Here is an 18,716-nt window from a genome sequence, read left to right as displayed (position 1 = left end):
CCTTGCTAATTTTTTGTGATGACTTAAACACTGTTACACAGAAAAGTGACACATGGCTGAAAGGGCTTGTTGTCATGGTGACAACAGAAAGGGCTTATTGTCATGGAGTTATTTACATTTGTAGGGGGAATTTGGTACAGGGATTTGACATTCAATACAGACTATTGCCTTCAAACTTATTCAACTGAAAGGTTCAGCTAGTCTACCTGTTAAATGTGGGTCAAAGGTTATGAATTGACCTTAAATGACCTTACCTCCACCACCAGGATTGGATAGCTGCACTTCAAACATTTTGTCTAATTCTGGTATATTATTATCCATAATTGTGATGTCTATGTATGCATATCTCTGTTGATCTTCAAATGTAAGTTCTCCTCCCGCACTCTGTAAAAAACAACCCATAAATTCAGTTAGAAAAGACAGATCAAAATCATGAGTGAGTATATAATGAGTTTTCCATTTTTTTTGGCAAAATGAGCTAAGACTCAGAAACAACTAACAACTTGTAGTTTGCATTCACTTGAAATTTTCATAAAATGTTGAAATGACAATAGTATAATTAGAATCAGTACATTGTAATTTGAAAAAGAAGGAACAGAAGGATAATAACACCCTTTGACAAAACATAACTTTATACATGTATTATAAACTCACCATAAAATCTATGGGACTTTTACCAGCAGACACTGCAGTTCTGTCAAATGTTCTCCATTCAACAGTCACGGATCCAGACAACCCTTGCGCTCGCACAACCAGCAATGAAACGGTTCCCACGGTTTCTGGTACTCTAATCATGACAACATCCATTGCTGGTGGAATAAGTGGATCAGTTGAACTTGGTGGTTGTCCATCAGAGAACTGCAGCAATCCGTGTGGGTAGTCACTCTCTCCAACTATGATACTATTCATGTTAGCAGCAGGGTCTATACTTGCACCACTGGTATTAGTTGTTCCTGTGATTCCATCATCTGACATTGGATGCTGGGAAACCAATACCACCTGGAATTCTTCCTCAAATTCTGGAAGTGTGTCATCTGTCACTGTCAACGTTATTACCTGTGAGGAAAAATAAACACAGTCACATCCCATACATTTTTTGTACACTCATAATATGTCAACAAGCAATCCAGGCCATACTATTTACATACAGACATCAAGCCAGTGAGTACAGCAATGTATACAACTAGTATTTATAACTCAGCTGACTTACAGGATTTGACTAGATCTAGTAACAGTTTGAAGTACTTTTGAATAGGTAACAGTTAACATAATAAGGGATTTCACTATTCTTTCACTTTATAATCTTACCCCTTCTCTGATTCCATTTGTAAACTCTACTGTCCCAGTTGCACTGAGGAAATCTTCTGTTGCCAGGGGATACCCATCAATCAGTTGATGAACTTCCCAGGGTACAGTAACAGTACCTTCATCACCACGGTTACGGATGACATTACAGGTGAATTGTAATTCTTCAGGGGAATCACTTGATGGTTGAATTGCAGAACATGGTCCATCAAAACTGAACAAACCATTGGCATTGTCACTCTTCAAAACTGTAAATACAATTCCAACATATCAAAAAATTGTTATCATTTTGTTGCTGTTGTTGTTGTTGTTGTTGTTGTAACATAACTATTTAAGGGATGGCGTGATAATGGATATATCATATAATCAAACCAGTACAGAAACTGTAAGTTTCAGTTGAAAGAGAAACTCTTGACCTGATCCTTCCTAGGTCACCAGCCTCACTCTCAAGCCAAATGTAACATTATGGAAAAAAGAAATCACATTAAATTATTCTTTTGATAACCAAACATATCATTTTAATCCCTTGATTAAGTCATTTACCAAATCATGTATATCTAGGTTGAATTTGTTATAGTGAATATTTCAATAACAAATTCAAAATTACTTTATGGTGACTGAGTTTCTTTCATTTACAGCAAACCCAAATATCTACATGTAGGTCCACAGACACAACTGAACATCACAGAGCGGGACACGAAACATGAATTTTTGAGGTCCTTTTGTAAAAAATTTAATAGTAATGCATAAAGTGTACTGGGTGATGACCATTTTCCTACTTGTCAAGAACATCATAAATTTACAGGACTTACATGTGTTCTGGATGGTAAATTCCTCTTAGACTATATCTGTCAACAATGCTATCAATTCATCACCTGATTTGACAAAACCACCCACCTGTCAACAATGCTGTGGATCCATCATCAGATTTCCTGACACCACCTTTGACTGACAACAAATTCAATGTGAAAACTTCATTTCCCTCTTCTTCATTGTCTTGAATAGAATTGATAAGTATAGTCTGTTGTCTAATACCAGGTGGATAGACTAGGTAACCTGAGATAGGTGATACATCATCTTTGGCAGGATAGGCATATATCTCGGAAATCTCACTGTCAAAATAAACAGAGTAAATTCATATTCAGTTACTTATTATCTTTCAAAGAATCTTACCCTTGCTATAGAACTGTTCCATGTGCATGTGTGAGTATGTGTATGTTTGCATAATAGTAATTGCAAATATGAGTTGTTTGTGTGTTTCTTGTCAATCTGACATCTGTGTATCTATATAAGTATGTATGAATAATGAATACAATTGTGTGTGTGTTGTGCTGTATTGTGTGTCAAGGTATGTGTGTCTATGTATTGTTTTAATGTGACAGTGTGTGTGTGTGTGTGTCTGTCTGTGTGTGTGTGTTTGTGTGTGTGTGTGTGTGTGTTTGTTTGTGTGTGTGTATGTGTGTGTGTGTGTGTGTGTGTGTGTGTGTGTGTGTGTGTGTGTGTGTGTGCGTGTGCGTGCATGGGCTTGTGTGCATTTGTGATGTGTTTGTGGGTGGGTGTGTACAAGTACGATGGGAATAGCCATACATGGCAATTCTTGGTGATTTAATCTGCACTTACTTGAGTTCAAGTTTTCTACTGTAAACTCTAACATCTTGTAACAATCCTTTGTAGTGTGATGTACCAGGTGGAAGAGCACCAACCCATAATAAACCAGCACCATCAGATACTTGCTGTACATTCATAAACCTGAAAGGACAAACATTACATACAAAGTTACACAAATGATGACAGTTCCTGATCAACAACGTTTCAAAGTAGGCTACTAACAAGTGAGGTGCAAGTTTGCAATAGCTCACCTAAAATATATTTTTTTTATGATTGTGAACTCTTTGAGCAGGGTTTTTCTGCAGATGAAACAATCTATTAAAGCTGAAACAAATGGGATTTTTGTCAAATAATAATTTGAAATTTGATGTTTCTCATATAAGTGGATTATATACATTGTTTTGATTAGACAATGTTAATTTCTGTAGCCAATCATAATTGATCTACTTCATATGACAGAATGTTTGTTATGATACATGCTATTTGATTGGATATCCTTCACTTTACCAAATATTCCCTCATGGGTCTAGTGATGAGTTATTCTGCCACATTTTATGTTTTAAATAATTTTGTCTTGATCCCTTACATGTAAAATATTTACATGACTTATTGAATTATAACAGAATAATGTACAATGTTATTTTCACAATTAAGACAACCTAAATACTTACATTGTAGTTATATAGATTCCATCAATGTACAAATCTGCTGCTCCAGTATTGACTGTGAGTACTAACAGATGCCATTCACTGTCTGACAGATTTGAACCAGGGATGCTGATGGAGACAACTTGACTGGTCTGAAAATTCAAAGATAAAACATTGTTCTATTTAGTAGAATAGTGTTGAACAAACTATATTTGTACAGAAGAACAACATCAGAATTTTTCTTAATTTAAATTCATAAATGGATTCCTGAACAAACCACTTTTACTTGAGTCAAAATGGTGGTGTCACTGTAACTGTAACTTTGTAGGTAGAGAAAAATCACTAACTTATTCATTGAAAAAGATTACTTAAAATTGTTTAAAAATCGGTGTTTTAGCTGACAATTGGTTACTACCAGTAACGAGGTCAGAAATGAATGTAGAACTCACTGTTGAAAATTGTGTTCCATATCTGAATTCAAATGACGTATATGGACTTGTTCGTAATCTGATACCGTAGTTGACTTTATAGCCATCCTCTGTTGTCTTTGCAAGAATAAAACCATCACAATCAGCTGTAGGTTGTACCCAGGCACTGATTGTAAATCCTGTATTGATCTGAGCAGGGTCTGGATGGTATTCTGGTGCCACTGTCAAATAGGCATCTGTAAGAGAGAGAAATAAGGATCATGTGTGTTTACAAAAGTGTCTGAATAGCTCTGACAACAAATGCACTGGACAGTTTATCATGAAATTCACTGATTTTTTTTCATCAGCAATATCACTACATATTCCAATTACTGAAGTTCTAGCCATTTCTCAGGTAACCACCACAAGAGGGCGCACCAGGTTTGGCAAAGTGAGGGCTAACATTTGTGTCATCGCTACTGGGTTACATGAAGCAGTGAATGAAATGTGTGTGAAAGAACTCTGAATGTCCATAACAGAGTATTATAGTAGTGGTTAGGTACATATGTATGTTTTGATTACTGGTAGTCCCTCATAAAATTATTATTATAGTACTATGGGAACAACATAGAGAACTGGTTGTAACTAAGTGTCTCCTGTCTTTATGCTACGCTATTCTGGCCCTCACTTCCTGCCCCATAATGGCTTGAGAACAGCACTCCTAGTGGCCAAACCATGAAATCTTTTATCTTTCCTACAACCTGAGAGTATGGCGTTTTTTATTGAAATATGTCTCAATCTGTAATTTATCTCCTGATAGACAGTTAATATTTTCATCATGATGGAAATTTAAAAAGAGAAAATTATCATATTGATAGATTAACATGTACCTGTGGAGCCATTGAATGACAATACTTTGGTGCCTGTGTAGGGTCGTCTCTTGTTTGGCATTTCCTCCACACCAGAACCAACTTCATAAGAACCCAAAAATATTAGATCCTTGAGACTTGGCATTAGTCCAGATATAGTGTCAGTGAATAACTCCCATACAACCTGATAACAAAATAATGTGAAATAAGTACATAGATCGTCATCAAAATAACACAAGATAAAATGCTCTGCATACTTTCTGAAATGGAAAAAGGTTCTCACTTTCTTAAATAAATGACTTTAAATTTGAAAACACTGATTAAAATGAACCAATTTTCAACAATATTTTAAAGTGTGCAACTTGATGGATTTATATCTAGCATCTGGAAGTATTCTCTTTGTTGAGAGTCTGCTTGTGTCAGCATAACTTTGCATAATCTCCAAACTTTGGATTACTTTCAAAATATGAATCTACCTTAAATTTAAGACTAAATATAATCCCAAGATTAACCCAAGGCTATCCTTACCTCCACAGTACCACTAGTTCCTTGTTCTCGTTCTAAAATAAAACTTGTCTGAATGGAGCTTTCATCTCCTGGATTATAGTCCTCAGCTACATCTCTTTCCTTATATCCAGATGGGAAAACAAACACACCATATGGATCATCATTCTCACCAATGATCAAGGTCACCACCAGGTCACCTGTAGGTGACAACTCAGCCCCTGGACCAGGTGGGCCACCTCCTGTTATACAAAAGAATAAACACAATCTTACAAATGTAATATACAGTTATGCAACATTTGACACAAAATATACATATTTAGGATCATCACAGTCAAATAATATCTGCAATTTTGAATAACAGACCCACAGTAATATTAAAAGGTACATTTTTACTGAACTTTCACCTTACTATTAAAGATAGATACACACTAAAAACTAATTTTGTTCAATGTGATATATTACAGAAGTCAGTGATAGCAGTGCCTTTGTTGTGTGAATATATGGTGTAAACACTGGAATTCCACAAAAATGTTCACTGCAAGATCATGGAAGAAATGGCATCCTTCTGAAAAAATACAATTAAACCAACATCCATTCAATAGCTTACATCAACATGATGCAACATTATAATTTGTGTTTATCTTAACTAGCCGAAAGCTTGGTTTCCACTGTTGTAACTTGTCAGTTGATACTGGCTATGATTAAATGGGCATGAAACAGCTTCCTAACTCCTACCTAAACCTATCTACTCTCAGAACACTACATGGGTTACCTAAAAGCCTGCAGGCCATTTTTATCAATCAATTTATATATGGTATAATATACTTACCTGTAATGTTTACAAGTCTTATAGAGTACACCTCAGGATGTTCTGGGATATTGTCTGCTAGTACTTCCAGACTGAGTGCTTTCCGTGTTTGGAGGTTTGCGAATTCCACAAATCCAGATGTGGAACTAAATTCCAGTCCCTCTAGCAATGCAATATTTGTTCCATTGTAATAGATTTGCCAGTACACCTGTACCACTCCATACATACCTCGGTCTCTCTGAATCCTACAGTCAATAACAAAAATTATAAAATGGCAGATTTTATAGCGAAATAAAAAACTTATTGAAGAGTAAGAAATAGTGAAAAGTATGTACAGTTGGGACCACAGAAGTATTCATGTCAATGGTAATAATCTTTATTTATACTGGATAGTTCTTCAAGTATATAAAACACTTGTCTCCCAAGAAGTCCAGTGATGGCCATCCCAGAGTCATGGTACATATATGCATACTTATTAATTGTTCATAAAAAGTGACATACACTTGCACTAAACTTTTGTAATGTCTTGATTTCAGACAGTGACTGAAAAATAACAATCATGGAGTTCTTAGGTTATCGACTAGACTTTGCAACTTACATGAAATCAATATTTTTTGTATTGTCTTGTTTTCAGAGATAATGAATTAAACAAACTATCATGGCATTCTTATCATGTACAGGATTTGTAACTTACATGAAATCAACAGAGATGCCTTCAGTTGATGCTGTCTGCATTAAAGGTGATTCAAAACTAAACACACCATTTGGGTCATCATTAGCTTCTATGGTAACAGTTGCTATGGGAGCACCATACACAACAATATCCCCTGTGATGATGATAGGTAGAACAAAATCATTAGATTGAATTATTTAATTTTCTTCAACCTCACATTGTATATGTAACAGTATGGGTAGAATTTCTTATTAGTTTTAATAATGCATGCATATACATACATATATATAGATACTGTGGTGCTTGTGATCATAATTTATTAATGTGCAACAAGTAATTGTGCATCTGATTTGATCTAAAAAGTGTGAGCTGTTATCTTGGAATCCATGCTGTTCTGATCTATACAGAGAAGAGACATGTAAAAAGTTTGAATTATCCTGCTTTACACTTACAGGATTCTGAGCTATGTACTGATCCATGCATTTACAAACTTGTCATAGCATAACATTAGAAATGACTGTTTTCATTCTACATGTATACCGCTATACTATACTATACTATACCCAATACCCTACTATACTATACCCAGCCCCTGTACGGTGAAATGACAGTTGATCTGTGTACTTTAATGCAACTAGTCACATTATACATGGAGTGCATGATTGACGATGAGAAGTTACAAACAATACCAGTAATTGCTATTGTACATTAGCCTTGATAGATTCTGATATCACTATGCAAATCAAAACAGTGTCTACTCTATGATGAATCTGTCAACATATGACATTGTCATCTACAAATATTCTAACATTTCCATTTCATATGTGAATATAATTTTCAACACCAGGAAATGGTGTTTGATTATAAAATTTGTTTTAAATAGTTTTAAATAGATTACTGACACATTTTTGAAATCTGTTACATTTTAACAATTCTAATTATCATCCCATCTGACATCTAGTTTACAAGGATTTTTGGAACTGGTAGTTAGTAACTTTTCAGGACAGTCAAATACTCCTAGTCTAACATGTACACTACTAAAGAGATGGTTGTATCAAAACATCAGTTTGTCCAAATTCAGACATTTTTTCTCAAACAATACCAAATTTGAAAAATTGAAAATATTTTTAAAATGATGTAAACATATTCAAAATATAATTTACATGAAAAATAATTTCACAAGGATTCTGAAATGATTTGAACATTATTAGAGTGTTTAGCTTTAAATTTTTTGAAACAGCTTTCTTTAAGATCTTTTGATACCATATCCCTCAGTCTAAACCTATGGGTTGTGATCAGCAACTATGCTTCTATGAAAGGTCAAGTGTCAGAAGCTAACTATGAGGTCAGTGGTGAAAAATAGAGGTGAAAGGTCAAGAATCCTATCATAAATGAAACATCCAAGGTGAAAAAATTGTCTGAAAAGTCACAGGCTTGAACCTACACTAAGCAGACTAAGGTGCAAAGAATAGGTCAAAAGTGAGAAGCTAAACTAAGGAGACTAAGGTGCAAAGAATAGGTCAAAGGTGAGAAGCTAAACTAAGGAGACTAAGGTGCAAAGAATAGGTCAAAGGTGAGAAGCTAAACTAAGCAGTCTAAGGTGCAAAGAATAGGTCAAAAGTGAGAAGCTAAACTAAGGAGTCTAAGGTGCAAAGAATAGGTCAAAGGTGAGAAGCTAAACTAAGGAGTCTAAGGTGCAAAGAATAGGTCAAAAGTGAGAAGCTAAACTAAGGAGTCTAAGGTGCAAAGAATAGGTCAAAGGTGAGAAGCTAAACTAAGGAGTCTAAGGTGCAAAGAATAGGTCAAAAGTGAGAAGCTAAACTAAGGAGTCTAAGGTGCAAAGAATATGTCAAAGGTGAGAAGCTAAACTAAGGAGTCTAAGGTGCAAAGAATAGGTCAAAGGTGAGAAGCTAAACTATGAGGTAAAAGGCTAACATCTTCATGGGTTGTTACACTACATGTATAAAATACAGTCAATTGGCAGTACTACTTGCATTGTGTGGGGTTAGTTGAATGCCCTGAGCACTGACAACAATCCATATTTTAATCTGAGATGCATGCAAGCAAGGAGTACATTGAAATCGTTCATCGTAAATACTTACTGCTTTTGTCATAATATCCTAGAGTTTTTAGAAGATATTAGTTTAACAGTAGAAGTAGAGGGTACATGGGGAAGATAGAAAGTTAATTTGGATTCAATGTTAATAATAAAGTAGTGATTTATGCAGGTATGAGGACAACAAAGTATGTAAGATTATGAATGGGTAAAGATTATTTACTAATTAATTAATGACAGCTTACATTGAACAGTGAACAGTAAAAAATTAGAACCTACACTTTGTTACACAATTATATTATTCCCAATTGTTTTTCATTACATTGCTGAGGAAATGCTGCACTTTTGTTGAAGTTTTAGAACCAGTAGTATATGAAAACGCTTCTTTTTTCGAGTTCTGCCCCGACACTATACCATAACTTTGGTGAAAGAACTTTTGTATGTTGACAAAATGAGGAGAACTTTGGTCCATTTTGTCTACTTGGCAGATTCAATGCTTCATCATCGTGTACACTCCTCAAACTCGGTGGTGAGTGATAAAATGAGTGACTGTACACAACAACAAATCATTGAGTGTAACTTAGTTACTGGCCTTAACAAAATATGGAAATTGTCTGGGAATAATATTGTGTGCAAGTTGTGAATTTTTAAGAAAATATTGACAGAAATCTTAATGCATAAAGTTTGTAAGACAAACATTGACATGAAAACAACTCGTCTATGGGTAGATAACGTAAATATATCTAGAATATAAAATACTATCATAGTACAGCCTGTACACTACATCAACACAACATACAACTCAATTGAAAACCTCTACAAACAATATTACAACTAAATTCATAAAATTAGGTGTTCCAGCTACTGTAAACCTAGATATTTTTGCTACTACTAGAAAATTCTGAAAATTTACAGTCTTCAGCTTGTTCTCAAATGCAATTTTTTACTATTTACCAGACTGGTACATGTACATGTACATTGTGTTTATGTACAAGAAGGCATTTTAGTCACTTCTTATTTTTACTAATTACCAGACTGGTACATTGTGTTCATGTACAAGAAGGCATTTTAGTCACTACTTATTTTTTTTGTCCAGTGAACTAAGTGAAATAAGTCTTTAGTGAAAATTTCCAGGTTAACAGTAATTTCTACAAACAATATGTGGATTATATCAAGCTAATCTAAAGTAAAATAAAACACACTTTCTGACAAAATCACGCCACATGTGTATACATCTTTTTACACTTACGACTATACAGTCATTTCTGGACAAATCAATTGCATTTTTGAAAATATTTTGTAACATTTACTACTTTATGAATTCTGACTTTATACAACCAAACAGAATTTTTTTTAAATCACTGAATCTGAAGATTTATTGTGACTTTTATTTGACTTCTTAACTAATGGAAAAATGTGGACTCTATTTAAGGAACTATCTTGTCTGATAACTTACCGACTGGATCATACAACTCCACATTGAACACTTCATCTGTTTCCGGGATATCATCCTGATAAATACCAATCTGGAATGTTTTTTCCGTGACTCCAATCGGGAATTCCAGGAAACCAATGATGTTGGGATAATCTTGACCACCCTGGGCAGTATCTGATATAGTTCGGTATCTCACTGTCGCATATGATGCAGCAGTGCCGTTGCGTTTGACAGTGAAACTGGCAGTACCCGATTCTTGTACTCTGATATTAAATGGTTCTATAGGATTATAGTACAGGAGAATATTTTATGTCAAGTTGTATATCAAAATAAACCAGCCACTCCCTTCCTGAGAAATTACTTAATATACATGTAATAACTTCTCAATGACAAATTATTCAACAGTGATACACTTTCAGGTCTTAAGATATCAGTAATAATATGTATATTCAAGTTGATAATTTCAAATATACCAATCTTCGGGACAATCAAACCTTCACTGCCCCCCCCCCCCCCCCCCACTGTTTTCAACATTGTTATTGTCCACTTCTTCACTCAGAAGAAGAGTACAATGTAGTTGAGTAGAACCCTGAAAAGTTGTACCTGGAAATTGCAATATCAGTCAAGTCACTGGTGAATATTTGACTTGCGAATAAAATATGTAACACCATACCTGCAAAGAATATTGGATCATCATTGTTGTTGATATTCAGAGTAGCCATGGCAGGATGACCAATTCTGGCACCCCCTGTTGCATCTAGCAGTGTTATGTTGAATGTCTCTGGTTGTTCTGGAATCTGGAAGACAAGATGACAAAATGACTTCATTACAAAAATCTTACAAACACTGGGATATCTTATCGTCTGGCTCAACAAAAATCATACGTATACATGTTACTTTTTTATTTTTGTCGACAACAAAATGTAGTAATGTTACTAAGAGTTTTGTTGAGTCACAATAAAATGTATCAATGTTGGCAAGATTTTTGTTGAGCCAGATAATGTTTTGTTTTCAAGTTTCATGATTTTAAGTGTCAACATAAGTCTTCATATCAAACAAAAAATTTCAAAGCTCAAACTTTTTATTAGTAACCTGTTACATAAAGAAAACTTGTGTTGTATCTCACCTCATCATCCAATGCAGTAATCTCAATAGTATCCATGTCTTGGCCATCAACAAAGACAAGAACACCTGATGTTGGGGAGACATCAAACTGTCCATTAACTGGAGACAGATGCCATGATACATTGGCATCATAAAATGTTCCCATAGCTCTCATAACAGGAAAGCTGGTTGTCTGTATAGTACTATCTTTACTCTCATCTATATTACGAATCATAGGATTTTCAGCAAACTGAAATACTCCGAACGGATCATCATTCTCTGTTACAAATATAGTGATGCTGTTATGTCCTCCAATTACACTTGCTGGTGTTCCATAACTTTGTAACTTAAGCAGGAATGTTTCATCCAGTTCCGGAATGCCGTCAGGATTAGCAATCAATGAGATATTCTTCAAGACTTCTCCAGGACCAAAGATAAGGATTTCAGGAACGCCTAAAAACTCACTATTGGCATTTTCAACAGTGTACAGAATACTCCTGGAGACTAAGTTGCCACCATTTCTGACTACACTAATCTGTATTGCCTGTCCACCTTCCTCTACTGTATATGGTCCAGAAGTAAAAGATGAAAATTCAAATGTTCCACCTGGGTTGTCATTTTCTGTGATGGTTATCTCTGCAGTTTCAAAGCCAAGTCTAAGTCTTTGACTTGAGGGTTCAACATTAACAAGTGATATCAACAAGGTCTCGTCAGTTTCAGCTACATTATCTGATAATATGACAATAGTCAAAGTTGTTCCAGAGATTCCTGTAATAAGGGAAATATAATATGAAGTTCCTACAAAATGCAAAAAATAATCTAAATAACTTAAAGAACTCTAGCTATCATAAAACATATTCATTTTCTTCATTATTCATTTTCTTCCAAATCCACTATTGCTGCACAATTTATAAGTTTCTTCAAGTGTCTAAAAAAGTTGGGATATATACCTTGTATCACTGTTTAACAATAACTTAACATGTCTTGTCAATCATGAATACATTTATTTACAATTCATTCACTATAAACACTGCCTTACATGCAAGATTCCCTTACTGATTTGGGTAATTAATGTCTCCCAGACTTGTTTATCTGAAAATAGGTTGTGAATAGAGGACAAATGGTCCCATGCATGACTATTTCCTTGTATTCAAAAAAAGTCAACAGGAATTGGAAATCTATCCATGTTTAGGTTGTTTTATAGATTCCTATCCTTGCATAGACAATGAATATACTGCAAATAGTGTACTTTCTTTTTTAATTTAATTTTCTTTTAATTCTTTGTACTGGCAACTGTTCCCAACTACTTTTTTATAACAGATATATACACACAGACACAACCTTGCAATTCTACAGACTTCCATTCAGGTTTGGGACTACATGGCAGAGCTACATTTGTATGTTTGCACATAATATACCATACTTACCAGAGGGAAAGTAGATGCTTCCATTTAGTGGTCTTACATCATCTGAAGTAACATAACTAGCAAATGGCCCTACACCAATAGACTGCCAATATACAGTGGCGTCACCAGATGTTCCTTCTCTAGATAATGGTAGAGTTACCTGTTGACCAATCAGTATCAAGAAATTTCTGTCAAAACACAGCCTAAGTTTAAATAACTTTTCAGACACCCAGATATTCTTTGTAAAGCCCAGGTGGATGACTCATGAGTGATGGTGAGTGGTTGCATCGAGGTCTGATACATGATGGGATATAGTGTGTACCAATTGTACCAATTACATCTAATAAAGTTACAGAAACTCATAGAGAGTAGGGTTCACTAATTATGATCCATGCACAGTGTTAAAGACCCATTGGCCAGTAAATGTTATATATTTCATGTTGTATGATTGTCCAATGATCACCTCTCACAAAGTCATGACCCATTGTCAAATGACGATTAAAATGGTTCAAACTGTTTATAAAGACAACAAGCTAGTGTGCACAGAATCATCAACAACTAGTAGGTACCGGTAGGTAAACTAAGCTAATAAGGACTGAATCAATTTAACCCTCAAGGTTTAGTGTATTTTGAAAATTTATGAACAGTTCTGTAGTGAAAAGTTAGTGACTTGTTTTTACTTAACTTAATTAACACTAATAATAGCATTAGATTTATCCTTGACAGAGTTAATTATATAATGTATTTACATTATGTATACTGTTGCTATAGCAACACATTTTGTCCTTCATCTGTAATCCTAGGAATGCTAAATTGTACTTCAATGTTCTCTTTTAGATGATAATTTCAATATCATACACTAGGTTGGATGTGGGTGGGGGGGGAGGGGGGTGTCACAGTTGTATACTTACCACAAGCTGACCACTTCCTTCTGGCTCTGAAACAGTCCTCTTCAAAACTGCTTCATTGAAACCGATTTCGCCATTAGCCAAGTCTTTAGTTACAGTTAGATTCACAGATGTTTTATCACCCAGTCTTGGACTTAGTGGTGGTACAATGGTTTCTATTCCTTGTAAAGCAACACTGGTTAGTTCGATTTCAAACAGAGCTCCAATTTGTAGGAAGGCATCATCTCGTAATGGAATTTCAAATCGATGAGTATTCACAGAGGCAGGAAACAGTGTTGTGGATGGGTCTGATAAAATGAGGATATCTGGCAAGAGAAGAATAACAATCTTAATATACCACATGCAAGCAAAGTTGTACACATTTGAACAAGGTATGGGATATATTTTCTGGATGTTCTGTTTAACAACGACAACCATCCAACCAACCAACCAACCAACCAACCAACCAACCAACCAACCAACCCACCAACCAACAACCATCACTGATTCAGCGGTGCTAGAAATGAGAGACAAAAATGTTCAAAATCTCATTGGTTCCTTCATTTTTTCTTACATTAAACTTACACAGGTATAGTCATAATTCTCCAATATTTTACATTATTCAGCTCAAAACACTCATGACAAAAAGGACATTTTCACTACTGATCTTTGACTTAGTGTGAATCTTATCTTCCTTGATTGTTGAATGAAAACAACTATGACAGGGAAATGATGTGACAGTCCAATTATCATATTCAATAGTTATTTACATTTCATACATAACTGTAGGTTTGTGTATACACGTATCATAAAATTGTGTTTTGGCAGGACTAAAGGACACTGAGCCTAACACATATGTTGTGTATCCTAGACAATTTGGTAACGTAAACAAATTGTATAAGACAAGTAATATTAGGGTTAGGGCTGTTAGAGTACCCACCATGGAAATACTGAAGAACACTGAACTCAATTTGTGTGTACCCTAGCCTGCTTTGTATCCCATACAAAATACAGGAGACAACTAACATTAGGGTTAGTATTATCAGAGTCCCCACCATGGCAAGACTATATAACACTGGGCCCATTACATACGTTGTATACCCTACTCTGTTTTATAACCCTACAAAATGAAGGCTTTAAGTAACATTAGGGTTAGGGATGTTAAATACAGACTGTGTTGATAAATGATTGTTAGAAGCTGTATCTAATGCAAAGTGTTGTCATTTAGAAAGCATGGCTAGGAGTGCTTCTGATATGCTGTGTTTTGTGATATCTCACCTGTATCAGACAGTTCAGCATTTGAAGGCAGTACATATGTTGCATTGAATGCAACAAGTACATCGCCACCAAGTCCAGTAGCTCTTGTCAAAGTCAGTTGTAGTTTACGAGCAGAAGTAGCCGTAACGATTCTTTGTTCTGTGTCTGAAGAGAACTGAATAACACCATAAACATCATCACTGTCTTGTATAATCAACGACCCTTCTAGAATCCCTTCTACTTTAGCTCCTCCGGTAACAGTCTCTGGCAAGAGTCGAACAATATACATTTCAGCAGGCTCTGTGATGGCATCCTGTACTATGGTCATAACGATTGGTTTAGACTGTTCTCCATCAGCAAGTGTTACCGTTCCACTGGATGGTGAAAGATCAAATGAGACCGGTTCTGTATTTGAATCATTTCTAACTATTTCATAGTTAATAGACACCTCACCGAAAGTACCACCTTTCCGTTCCACAGCAAAGGAAACAACGAGTATTTCTGTGTCTTCATCTACTATGGCGGATGGCATCTCACCAGGTTTTGTTGTGAAAAGACCAAGAACTCCATTTTGATCATCATTTGGTTGAATAATAATGGTTGCTACTTGTGGATCTGCTAGAATAGCTGAGGGGGTTTGTTCAGCCAATGTGATATAAAACTCCTCCCTAATCTCTGGAATGGTATCATCCAAAATGTTTACAAAAATTTGTTGTTTGTCAACACCACTTTGGAATCTTAAATAACCATTGGCTGGTGTTGCAATGTAGTCTTCTCCTGCAACAGCACTACCGGATGTAATAAAGTAACCAACATCAACAACTCCAACATCTGGTCCTAGGGGACTCTCACCATCTGCAGACAAACCTCTATATACTTGAATTATGACAGTTCCACTGTTTTCTTCTACATAGTATTCAGATTGGGCAAACCTCAATGGACTGTCATTGGCTCTGACAGTGAGCTCAATGGATGATCCTGCCTCATTAATAGTGGCACCCCCTGACACTGACTTTAAACGGACCGTAAATGTTTCATCATTCTCTGGAACCTGAAATTGAAAGTAAATTGGAAATAAATTAATGAGATAATAGTATAATATTTATTTTTTTAACAGATACAAAAAAAAATAGTCAACCATAATCCATAACCCACACCATCCTTGGACTCACCATATGTTTTACAAAACATTTGAACATATGCTAATTTGTTACTGTATATAGTCAACACTATTTTAACAAAAAAAAATGAAAACCAGATGGTTTAAACAGAACTCAACTCAAAATGCTTTAAATACAGGCTGACAGGCTTTCTTTCTGTTCACAGAGCATTATCAGGTCAGAGGTCAGCATTTACAGTTTTATTTTTAAAATGTAAGGAAAATTTTCTAAACGTTACATAGTGTATAAACAGTATCAAAAAAAGTATGTGACCTCCTATAAGATTTTACATGACAAATTTTGGTACACCCCTACTGTTATTCTTTACAGATATTTGCCTTGATTGGTCAGGGACATATCACAAAAAACATAATTATAACAGAAATTAACAATATTTTAACATTCATTCTTTTGAAATAATGAAAATGATGTAAATTTCTGACAATTTTGTACTCTTCATCTCATAAAAACAAATACAACAATTATACAATTATAATACAATTTTGGAATGGGTAAATGGTTACAGAAGGAGGACAAATTTATAAAAAAAAATTCTTTACAATGAATTTTAATTTGACAAGATGATTTATACAATATTTGTACTACTGATATTGGACTTTCTCACCTCATCTGGAACTACTCTAAGAATGAATGTCTCTGTGTCCTGTCCTGCTGGTATAGAAACGGAACCAACAGCAGGTAAGACATCTTGTTCTGCTGGGTTAGGACCATTGATGACCTGGAGGAAAGAAATAACACTGGTTTATGACATTGTTTTAGACTCCAAAAGGGAAAGAAATATAAATTCAATTTTCAGGTGATGTATTTGATTATGAAAGCTGTGTTGGTGGCTTTAACATTAGAAGATGCCATGGTAAGAAATTAAACAATACATAATGCTGCTAGATAAAATCAGTCACCCACTGGCAACCAAAATACTTTTAGGGACTTAAATAGCATTATCAACAACCTTTTACATCCTTCCAGTGAGAGAAATTGGTGTTTACGCACAAACAAAGGCAAATATTAAAGTTAAATAAATGTTCAGTAATCACTATAAATAATGATAATTTGGGGAAATAATCCACCAACATCACTTAATTCATAATCTGCCAATCTCATTCTGATCTAGTAATGACATCACTTCATAACCTCCAATCAAATTCTGATCTAGTAATGACATCACTTCATAACCACCAATGAAATTCTAATCTAGTAATGACATCACTTACTTCATAATCCACTATGATACTGTTAAAAGTTCCTTGTTCTCTTTTCAAAGTGATCGGTACTGGTGTGATTACATCTGGACTTTCATCAACAATAATAGGTGATAACTGCAAAGAAATCATTTTTTTTTCAAAAGTAAATTAAAAGTTCCAGGAAAAGCAAATATATACATATTCTTATCAAGAGATTAAGATTGCAAGACCTGGTATTCATCCAGGACCATTGTAGGAGAACACTGTGAGAATGAATGTTCTTGTCAAATTTTGGACTCGCCTCCAAAAAAGCACTTGACTCTATCAGTAGAAATGTTCATTTTTAAACATTGTTATTCAAATTAGCCATTAATAAGGTATACATTCCGAGTGAGAACCATCAACTCACTGGAACACTTTACTTTGAGCAAGAATTTCTTGCATGTTTTCATTTAAAGTAGTGTACAGGAACCCAAAGTTCCAATAAGATAAAAGCCAGTCAGAAATTTTTTTTTATTTTTCAACTTTTTTAAATATGAAATGATAAAAAATCACATTTGATTTTGATATTTGTTATCAATGACAAAACACACCTGTTATTTACTCACTATGAAGACATACTTACCGAGGCAAAAGAAATAATTCCAAAGGCATTATCATTGGCTTTGATAGTTAACTGTGTCTGTGATGGGTTTCCTACAACAGCTTGAGGAGTTTCTCCCGATGGTGTATTAATTGTAAGCCTTAATATAAAGACCTCATCTGCTTCTGGCAAATCATCATCTGTAACTGTTATCGTTGCCGTGCCAATTGCATTTTCTAAGTCAGCTTCAAAGACAATGACCCAGGATACAGTAAAGAAATCTTGAGGTCCATTTTGATTCTATAGAGAAAGACAATTGGAAACCTGTGTAAGAAAACTGTTTGCTTTATGGCTCTCTCTTGGTCATTACAGGGTAGTATGGGCCATGGGATGATTTTGTGAAAATGGTAAAAATTAATTAACATAATAATTGTGTTATATGTGCTACATACACTAAAATCACACTCATGTTTCCAAGGTTTGTACAGATTCTGAATTAAAATGAGGTTAAAACACCTTGACAATTCAAGATGGTTAATTTATCCATCTAAAAATTCTTGAATTCAAAGTAACAGAAATCCAGCTTTATACATTCAATTCATATACTTACATCTACTGATATAACAGCTGAAAACTGGTCTGTATTGCTTCCAACTTTTTGAACTTGAACTTGAATTTGTTGATTTGGTGCTTCTTCAATTTCTAGTTGTTGATTTACAAAGGAGATAACAGCTGGTTGTTGACTTCTAGTAAGACTTATACTAAGCAGAGTGAGGAATACAACAGCTATACAACTAGACAT

The 18,716-nt window shown here is 34.8% G+C and overlaps 1 protein-coding gene across 1 annotated transcript in view; it reads right to left on the bottom strand.

Moving 5' to 3' along the window:
- LOC144443061 (adhesion G-protein coupled receptor V1-like) overlaps positions 1–18,716 on the bottom strand; it is a 74,351-nt gene extending 55,635 nt beyond the window's left edge. Inside the window, exons 1-22 of the mRNA XM_078132434.1 lie at positions 18,525–18,716; positions 17,957–18,214; positions 17,362–17,466; positions 16,755–16,868; positions 14,991–16,020; positions 13,737–14,038; positions 12,847–12,985; positions 11,442–12,187; positions 10,989–11,112; positions 10,337–10,594; positions 8,927–8,944; positions 6,846–6,978; positions 6,173–6,396; positions 5,365–5,582; positions 4,858–5,020; positions 4,010–4,224; positions 3,585–3,712; positions 2,926–3,054; positions 2,203–2,417; positions 1,309–1,553; positions 655–1,056; positions 255–384 (exon numbers count right to left, since the gene is read on the bottom strand). Of these exons, the coding sequence (XP_077988560.1) occupies positions 255–384; positions 655–1,056; positions 1,309–1,553; positions 2,203–2,417; positions 2,926–3,054; positions 3,585–3,712; positions 4,010–4,224; positions 4,858–5,020; positions 5,365–5,582; positions 6,173–6,396; positions 6,846–6,978; positions 8,927–8,944; positions 10,337–10,594; positions 10,989–11,112; positions 11,442–12,187; positions 12,847–12,985; positions 13,737–14,038; positions 14,991–16,020; positions 16,755–16,868; positions 17,362–17,466; positions 17,957–18,214; positions 18,525–18,716 (5,488 nt within the window). The remainder of the gene's footprint in view (positions 1–254; positions 385–654; positions 1,057–1,308; positions 1,554–2,202; positions 2,418–2,925; positions 3,055–3,584; positions 3,713–4,009; positions 4,225–4,857; positions 5,021–5,364; positions 5,583–6,172; positions 6,397–6,845; positions 6,979–8,926; positions 8,945–10,336; positions 10,595–10,988; positions 11,113–11,441; positions 12,188–12,846; positions 12,986–13,736; positions 14,039–14,990; positions 16,021–16,754; positions 16,869–17,361; positions 17,467–17,956; positions 18,215–18,524) is intronic.

The sequence above is a fragment of the Glandiceps talaboti genome, chromosome 12 (assembly GCF_964340395.1).
Source record: "Glandiceps talaboti chromosome 12, keGlaTala1.1, whole genome shotgun sequence".
Taxonomy (NCBI): domain Eukaryota; kingdom Metazoa; phylum Hemichordata; class Enteropneusta; family Spengelidae; genus Glandiceps; species Glandiceps talaboti.
This window is presented reverse-complemented; position numbering and strand designations above follow the sequence as displayed.